At 63.0% G+C, this 8,331-nt stretch overlaps 2 protein-coding genes and 1 long non-coding RNA gene across 5 annotated transcripts in view; 2 read left to right on the top strand and 1 right to left on the bottom strand.

The window, feature by feature from the left end:
• Positions 1–32: 32 nt before the first annotated feature.
• EME2 (essential meiotic structure-specific endonuclease subunit 2) lies at positions 33–3,116 on the top strand (the record flags this gene model as incomplete). Its single annotated transcript, XM_011226197.3, has 7 exons — positions 33–269; positions 569–661; positions 1,264–1,355; positions 1,524–1,617; positions 1,796–1,911; positions 2,086–2,275; positions 2,353–3,116. Coding segments are annotated over 7 exons (993 nt in total), but the record flags the coding sequence as incomplete, so codon positions are not given.
• The window catches only part of SPSB3 (splA/ryanodine receptor domain and SOCS box containing 3), a 5,620-nt gene continuing 237 nt past the window's right edge, over positions 2,949–8,331 (bottom strand). Inside the window, exons 2-8 of one of the 3 annotated variants that reach the window (XM_034670631.1) lie at positions 7,873–7,934; positions 7,250–7,387; positions 4,574–4,757; positions 4,289–4,476; positions 4,091–4,193; positions 3,870–3,995; positions 2,949–3,685 (exon numbers count right to left, since the gene is read on the bottom strand). In XM_034670631.1, the coding sequence (XP_034526522.1) occupies positions 3,330–3,685; positions 3,870–3,995; positions 4,091–4,193; positions 4,289–4,476; positions 4,574–4,757; positions 7,250–7,387; positions 7,873–7,902 (1,125 nt within the window). In that variant the 5' untranslated portion in view covers positions 7,903–7,934 and the 3' untranslated portion in view covers positions 2,949–3,329. Of the gene's footprint in view, positions 3,686–3,869; positions 3,996–4,090; positions 4,194–4,288; positions 4,477–4,573; positions 4,758–7,249; positions 8,237–8,331 lie in introns of those variants that run through there. The other 2 variants (XM_034670632.1, XM_002920223.4) reach the window with 2 other exon arrangements.
• Positions 4,772–7,962, top strand: LOC117804200. The gene is made up of 2 exons (XR_004628543.1): positions 4,772–4,907; positions 5,595–7,962. It is a non-coding gene; the product is annotated as an uncharacterized LOC117804200 (long non-coding RNA).

Here is an 8,331-nt window from a genome sequence, read left to right as displayed (position 1 = left end):
CCCCCCCACCCAGATTTGGGTCGGTTTCCTAGCCGAGCAGCCGCGTGGTCTGCAGGCGGCCGGGCCCAGGCCGGGGGTCGGCTCTCCGCAGCCAGGCGGTGCTGACAGCCGTGTCCCTGCGGTCCATCCCAGCCGTTCTGGAAGATGCTGGTGCCGGCATCCTGCTGGAGGCCCTGGGCGCCCTGGGCTGTGAGTACCACCTCGAACCGCAGCGCCCGGCCCGGAGCCTCAGGTGGACCAGAGCGAAGCCGGACCCTTGTCCCTGCACCGTGAGTGTCCTGGGGCTACAGAGTGCACCCCCGTCCTGAGTGTTTGCTCCTCATAACTTCACGTAAGTCTGCGGGTGTTGCAGACCAGTAAGCTAGAAGCAGGAACGCTGAGGGGTGCTGGTGAGTTGTAGGGCTGGTGTCTGTGGACCTGAACGGGCCTTGCACTTGGCCGGGGATGGGATGTGGGTCTTCTGTAGGGCAGTGCGGGCAGGGCCTCGGAGCCGCTGGGGTGCCCAAGGCAGGGCCCTGGGGCTTGGGAGGTGAAGGGTGGGCAGCAGTGTCTCTGGATGTCCCCACAGGTGCCTTCGGAGGTGTGGGGTGCAGATGAACAGGACCTCCTTCTGCTTCTGGAGCCCGAGGAGTTTCTTCGGGGCATCGTGCAGCTGACCCAGGTGCTCCGGGGGGTGGGGCGGGCAGTAGTCCTTCTCCACACTTCTCGAGGGCCTGGGCTCCTCAGCCTGGGGGAGCGGCTCTGCCAGGGGAGAGGGGCCAGATGGGGTGTGTGCGTCAGCCCCCGGGGTGCAGTCAGCAACCACTGAGATGTGGGTGGGACCGGGGAGCCACGTGGGTTCTTGGCCTGGGAGCAGCTGGGGGCCGCTGCTGGAAAGTAAAAGCCAGGTTAAGGAAGGTTCCCTGGAGAGCCGCGTGGTAAGGCAAAGGCGTTAGGTTAGAACCTGTGTGGATCTCCATGTTTGTGGTTTAGCACTTCTCAAGTACGTGCCGAAAGTTAGGCAGATGGCGGGCTGGGGTGCATAGATAGAAATGGTGGGTGGGGTTCAGTGCTGCTCTTCCAGGTGCCTGGGAGGTGTTGGGGGTTTTCATAGGTCCCTTGGCCTTGTGGGAAGCACACAGCTGGTTTCCAACAGGAGTGGACTGGGCAGAAGAAGCCTGTGTCCTTCTCCCCGGGATCACCGGGTCACTCCCAGGACGGTTTCTCTTCTGTCTGCTGCCTGCTGCAGCCGCAGAAACAGGTGTGTTAAACCTTGGTTTGCAGACTTGTGGCCCATCTTGCTCAGTGCCCTGGATCTGTCCTGAGAGCTCCACCAGCGTCCATCTGGCTGTCATCGGGCTGGATGCCTACCTGTGGTACTAGTCACTCTCATGCCCTTAGTAGGCCTGACTGGGGTACGGGAGTTCAGGGGAAAGGTAGTGGTGGCTCTGGGGGCTGCTGTGACACGGCTAACTCCCTTCCTTGGGGGGCTCAGGGGCAATAATGGGGTATGGGGAGTCAGAGGGACGGTCGCCTCTGCTCAGGTCTCCCCAGCCCAGCAGCCAGGAGAGGCGGCAGCAAGAGAGTCCAGCGATGGCCCGTGCCCCAGTGGCACTCAGCTGGCCCCAGGTGGAGGAGGTAAGGGCCCATCGGATGGGGTGAGGTGCTTGCCCTTGGTCCTAGCACTTGGTCCTGGCTGCTCTCCAAGGCCCCGCAGCCCCGGTTTTGGTCCCGGAGCAGCACGTGCGGTTGGTCTGAGCTGGGTGTCCCCCTGGGGTGACCTTGTCTGACCCACACCCTGGGCTCACCTCCTCAGGCCTTGGTACTCCTGCAACTCTGGGCACATGTGGATGTGCTGCTGGTGGACTCTTGGCAGGAGCTGAGTCAGCATGTGTGCGCCTTCACCAAGGCCCTCGCTCAGCGCCCCTTCAAGTGCGTGACCCCCACCCTGACCGGTGGCTGTGGTTGGGGGAGGGGACAGGGACACCTGGACGGGGGTGGGAGCTCTCTGGTCTCTTTGGGAGCAGAGAGGGCCGAAGGCTTTGTGGAGCTGGGAGGATGGGATACTCTGAAGACATGAAGCCTCTAGAAGCTTCCCTGTTGCAGGTGGTACCGGGAATCCCGTGCCTTTTCCTTCTATGTGGATGGGCGCTGGGCAGCTGGCGAGCACATGGCAAAAGATGGCACAGGGCTGCGGGGGGTCTGGTGGCGGCAGATCAGGCAGTTCCACCGGGTCAGCCCAGCCGTGGCCGATGCCATTGTCACCGCCTTCCCCTCCCCCCGCCTTCTGCAGCAGGTGGGTCCCCCAGCACCCCTCCTGGTATGGAGCCAGGTCCCCAAGAGCTGCTCTGCTTATCCCCGTGCTTGCTCTAGGCATACACGAACTGCAGCACAGAGCAGGAGCGCCTGGCCCTCCTGGCAGACCTCCCCGTGAAGACGGGCGACGGTGTGCGGCCCCGCAGGGTGGGGCCTGACCTCTCCCGCCGTGTCTGCCTCTTCCTGACTGCCACCAACCCTGAGCTCCTGCTGGACCTGGGCTCCTGACCATGCCTGGGGGACAGGAAGGGACCCTGTCTCACAGGCTAGCAGGACAGAACGTGGTCCACCCCACGCAGGGGCTAACTTACCAGGGAGGGGGAACAGGGCACTGCTCCTGGGGCGGGTGGGAGGACGCAGGGTGGCTGGAATATTCCCGGGTAACTGGGATGGGCAGGAGAGGAGGGGGTGAGCTTCCCCTGCCCTGGGTCCTATACATACTGGCCATGGAGCCAGGGCCCAGTTGTGGGGGGGGCGGTCAGGAAGGGAGCAACAAACACCAGTCACGGGGAGACTTGGGGGGTGACACTTTCTAAGAAGCGGTAAAACAAAGTCTCGAGGGAGGAAAAAGAGCCGGGCTGTCTCTCCTGGAGGGCGTTGTGATGCCACGGGGCCTCGGCCCCGACTCCTTTCATCCTGCCACCACAGAGGCCTTACGTAAAGTCTAAGTTTATTACGGTCATTTCAGTCTGGGACAGGAGGAACAGTTGCTGACGACATGCAAAAGCAAGTGAAGGGAAACTCAAGGCCGGCGGCAACTTCGTGGGCCGTGGCTAGCGGCATCCTCGCAGGCAGCGACCTCAGCTCCTGGGCGGCCTCCATGCCCGCAGTCGGTCCAGAAGAGCCAGGGTAGCTGCTTCCACACGCGGTGCAGGAAACAGATGCTCTCGGCCACGGAGTCTGTCCCAGCGTCGGGTGGGCAGGGGGGCAGAGGGGCAGATGCCAAGACAAGAACTCAGCCCGAGTGCTCCCTCTGGAGCCCGGTCAGAAGGGAGGGACGGAGGATGCAGCCGCTCGGCCCGGGAAAGCAGTTTTCACGGGGAAAGAAGTTCGGTCCGTCGGCAGCGTTTCCTCTGGTAGTGCCGGGTCTCAGGGCCACTGGCATTGGCCGTGTCCTTGGGGGAGGGTGTGGGGGGCTTGCGGCGGCCACAGCTCATGCTCAGGACCCAGCCCAGCTTGTGGCGCAGCACCTGCTTGAGGCCGGGCGGCAGGGGCAGCCCCTCCAGCGTGTCCCCGGAATTGGGCCGCAGCTGGCGCAGCCGGTAGCAGCACAGGTACTGCAGGGAGGTGATGCTGGCGCACGAGCGGATCACCTTCATGCTGCTCTTGGCCGCCGTGGAGCACACCATCGGGTAGAACTTCCTGTTCTGCAGCTTGGTGGCCGCCACGCCTGGGGGAGCCGGGAGCACAGCCTGAGCCCTGGGGTCGTTCCTGCAGCAGTGCATCCACCCCTCGCGCTGCCCCACCCTGGGGAACCCCAGGGCCTCAGGAGTCTGTGAGGACAGGCTTCCAGAAAGCCGGGGGGCTGCGGTCCACGCCATGCAGGCACAGGTCAAGGTCATGACGGCCCTCACCTATGCACTTCCTGTTCTTGAAGAACGTGAGTGTCCCGTGCCAGGTGTCCAGGTGCACGCCGATGATGGAGCCCTGGCCAAACCGCGATGAGAAGCTCATCTTGTCGCCCTTGTGATGGAGGAGCCCTGGCGGGGGGCGCAGTGGGATGGGGTGAGCCCTGCTCCCTCGGGTCATGTCGTCCCCCCACCCCTGTCCTGCCTGCCCTCAGGGCCCCGCGCACCCGTATAGGAGAGACCCCAGCTGTCCTCGTCTCTCCCGAGCAGACTGCAGAATGTGTGGTGGTACTTGTCCAAGTCCACGTCTGACGTCCCGATGCCCACCATCTGGGAAGAGCCGGGCGGGCAGAGGGGATATAGGGCCTGGGCACCTGGGGTCACACCTGCCAGCCCCACCCCCCACCAGCCTGCTGACCACTGACCATGTCGGTGCCGTAGACCGGTGAAGTCATCTTGATCTCCCAGAAGTGCTGGCCCTCCCCCAGCTCCTTGGTGCCCCTGATGGCCGCCGTGCCACAGCTGTACTCTGTGTGGAAGTTGACCTTCCGGTTGTCACAGCTCAGCAGAGTGGCCGAGGATTTGTTCAGGTCATCCCACACCCAGTCAAAGTCTGCAGCAGCAGAAGAGACCAGGGCTGGAGATCATGCAGGCCAGGCTCACCCTCCCTGCCCAGCCCTGGGTCCTACCTCCCCCCTCCCGGTTCTCACGCTCGTCCTCCTCGCCGCAGCGGCAGTCCTTGTCCTTGCCGCGGTGTGCCGTGTGCAAGCTGCTGCAGAAAGAGGCCTCGCTCTGGCCATCACAGTCACAGAAGGACTCCCCGGTCACGGGCACGGCGCTGGGGATGGGCGGCGGCAGGGCCGACGACTCGGGGTCGGAGTCTGAGTCACTGTGCTGCGAGAGAAGAACTGCCTGCTTCCGCCTGACACCCCCTCTGCCCTCCGTCCTGACGTCCGCCACGTGCGGGTCAGCCACGCCGATGCCCCAAGGAAGCGGCTGCAGATTTGGCCTCAGAGGGCTTCTTCCCTGGGTCTCCTGCACATGGTCAGCCCCCCCCTTGCCCAGCACCATCCCCAGTGACCCCGATACCTCCTCTGGCCTCCTGGGAAATGGGCTCAAGGGCTCCACCCCATCTCCGCACAGCCCTGGGGTCACTGTGCGCCCCGCTGACAACCAGCCAGGTGGGGCTTCCTACTCTGAAGTTCCTCCTCTGGGCCGCCTGAAGCAAGGGAGCCCCAGGACGCCGTCTGTGGATGACCCAACAGAGGCAGCCCGGCTCTCCCCACAGGGAGCCTATGGGCTCCAGGGGGCCCCTCACCGTGGCAGAGCCCCTGCGCCTGTCCTGGGCTGTGGCCCTCTGGTCATCCATGGAATGGGTCTTAACACACAGCACAGGGCCCTGGAGCCCCATGCTCCCACGTCCACACATGAAGCTTCTGCTGCAGGAAGACGTTCAGTGGGGACCTGGCCCTCTGCCCAAGGGGCCCAGTCCTCATGGCACGTGCTCCATGTCTCAGGGGCCTGTGTCCCAAAGCCAGATCCTTCCTGAAGGCCAGCCACGGAGACTGTAGGTGCTTTCTGTGCACAGACCCTGGGCCAACCTGCAAGGGGCTGGGGCCTCCCTGACCAGGCCCAGTGCGCAGACGGGCTCTATGTGCTGCTCTGGCAGCCCTCGCTGGCTGGGGTCCTGGTCAGGCTGCACCCTCCACCCCCTACTTTCCTGATCTCCAGGAGCTCCTCTCCAGAAATGCCGTTTGCACAGCAGGCGAGCCAGATCCGGGCCAGGGCCCGGCACCCTCAGCACCCTGCTGCTGAGTGTAAGGTCCACACCCCCCCCCCCTTACCGCAGTTGTCTCCATCTGTTTCCTACGGTGGTGGCAGCCTCGGTGCCCCTAGACTGCACTTCAAAGAGGCTCTTCCAGCCCCTCCCTCCCATGCTGTGCTCCTGTTCCGATGTGCTTTTTCCCACTAGAACAGAGGCTGAAAAAACCTGCTCCTTGTTTCTCTCCCATCGCACCCAGGGCTACGGAGCAACCACACAGAAGCCATGCGGCCGAGACTGAGCTACGGAGGCCAGAAGCCTCAGAGACAGACACCAACAGGAGATGGAAAGAAGGCCCAAAGCACCCCACTTGCATGGAATGCTGATCTCTCAAAAGCCAAGGAAGACCCACGGCTAGTCAGAGGCGACCCCCTTCCCACTTTCTCAAGTGCCAGGGTCATAGACCTGAGCCAGAGGTCCACCTGGCCAGCCCCGGGAGCAGGGGGCAGTGGGTACACAGACCATAGAACAAGCATCAGAGCTGAAGGGGGTTATGTGCTCAGGCTGACATGCTCACCCACACGGCCAAGGCCTCCAAGCCCATTAGGTGACAGACAAGCTACAAACGTGTCACATGCTATGCCCTGGCCCCCCAACACCTCCTGCATCTTATAGCGATGAGCTGGCAAGGGAGAGACAGGCGGGAGAACAGACTGCTCCGGTCACGTGGTCAGGGGGAGCTGGAGGCGGGGCAGGAATGCAGGCTGAGGCCTCTCTCTGGCCTGGGCAGGGAATTTGGGGAGGCCCTAGGAAGGGGCCCAGGACACTACCAACTCAGAGCCACCGCCTCCAGTTCCCCCCCCCGGGCTCTGGCAGTTCCACAGGGCTCAGCCATCCTCACTCTAAAGAAAACACGGCCGCTTCCTCTCAGCAGTAACGCAGGGTGGCTGTGACACGGCAGAGCCCAGTCACCCGACGATCACTCCTGCAGGAAGCAGCTCAGGTGACTCAGAGCAGAACTGAACCCCTGCCCTGGTCTGAGAGCTCTGAGAAGCCATCCACGGTGCCCACCCCAGCCACAGACACAGGCTGCGCCGTCCGCCATGGCTGGGGTTGTCCAGCGAGGCGCTCTCAGACAGCAGGCAGCTTGCACTGTGGATCAAGAGCCCGACTGCTCCTCTGACGGATCCTGGGCTCCTGGGCCTCCCGGAGCTCTGGAGCTGCTGAGTGTGGGAAGGCACAGGTGTCCTGGTCTCTAAAAACTGGAAGTTCTCTTTCTACGCCCATGTACACAAACATCAAGTGTATATCCGTACCGCAGAGAAAACATCCAGAAGCACCCACGCCAAGCTACTTTCGGACGCTGACTGGGTAAGCAGAATGGAGCTTTTGTTGAACCAACCAAAAAGCAACTGCTGTGCCCCCAGAAAGAAGGTGGTATCTGCCCTGGGGTCCTGTCACCCCAGGACCACGTGGGTCCTTAACCCGGGGAAAGGAGGGCCCTCCTAGCCCGTACTCTGCCCTAGGGGGCATCTTTCTCTTTCAGTCCTGGCTCAGGCTCTGCCTGCCCTGGGTCCCTCTACCCCTTAGTCCAGCCACGTCCACCTCCCCCACTAGGACCTACCTGCCCGTCAGAGTCGTAGCCCCAGCTAGTGGTCCCTGCCAGAGCCACAGCCCGGGCATCCGCATCTCGGTGGGCTGCACTCAGGACAAAATGCCAGGCTCTGCTGCTCCGAGGGCGCCTGGCCATGGTGGACAGGATCTGGAAGGAAACCCAGGTTCTGAGCGGAGAAGACATGAGAACCATCTTCTGCCAACTGTGCCAGCCCCCTCCAAAGGTGGAGGCTCTCAGCCCTGCGGATGCTGAGCACGGGCTCTGGAACTCTTCCCAACCTCAGACTCCCTCCTGTGTGCAAGCACCTTGATGAACGCGAGGCACAGAGTGTGGAACACTGTCCAGATGCCCATGACTCTCAAATGCATATCTCAGCTCCTGTCTGAGCTCAGCCTGTCGAACCCAGCTGTCCCTCAGGCATCTCAAACCTTGTCTGACTTCTCCTTGTCCAGTTTAACAAATGGCATTTCCAACCTCCCAGTTCCTCATGCCAGACCCATAGCAGTCACCGTGAACACCCCTTTCCTCCCTCGGGCGGTAGCCTGACAGCCCCACACGCCCAGCACCGCCTCCAAACCGTGTCCTGAACCCCTCCATCCCCGCTGCCACCCCAACTTCCAGCCACAACTCACCTTCAATCTGGCTCCTCCCACTTCACTCATTACAGCCAAGCTGACTTTTTGGAAACACAAATCTTAAAAATTTAAGCAAATCTCAACCAATCTTGAAAGTCCTCGGCCTTGCATTATTAAGACAATATGCAACATCCCGCAAAACCTATCAAGTTCTCTGTGCTGCTCCAAGCCGCAAGGGCCTGGGTCCGGGTGCGAGCCCTTTCCTGCCCTTTGCCCGGCATGCCTCTCCTTCCCTGCATTCTCCCAGCAACACGCCGCCTTCGGGGCTGTCTCCTGCCTGGCTGTCCCCAGGACCCAGAGCCCCGGGAGGCCAGGGGCTGCCCCGCGTTCGGACACCGGGCCCGCACGAGCGGCCCCCGCCCCCTCCCCCAAGGCACCGCCCCCTCCCGCCCGGCGCAGGCGGCGGCCCCGCAGCACCGCACGGCAGGCAGCGCACTCCGGGACCCAGCCCGCGCG

The sequence above is a fragment of the Ailuropoda melanoleuca genome, chromosome 10 (assembly GCF_002007445.2).
Source record: "Ailuropoda melanoleuca isolate Jingjing chromosome 10, ASM200744v2, whole genome shotgun sequence".
Classification (NCBI taxonomy): domain Eukaryota; kingdom Metazoa; phylum Chordata; class Mammalia; order Carnivora; family Ursidae; genus Ailuropoda; species Ailuropoda melanoleuca.
The sequence above is the reverse complement of the archived record's forward strand: the minus strand, read 5'-3'. Positions and strand labels throughout refer to the sequence as shown.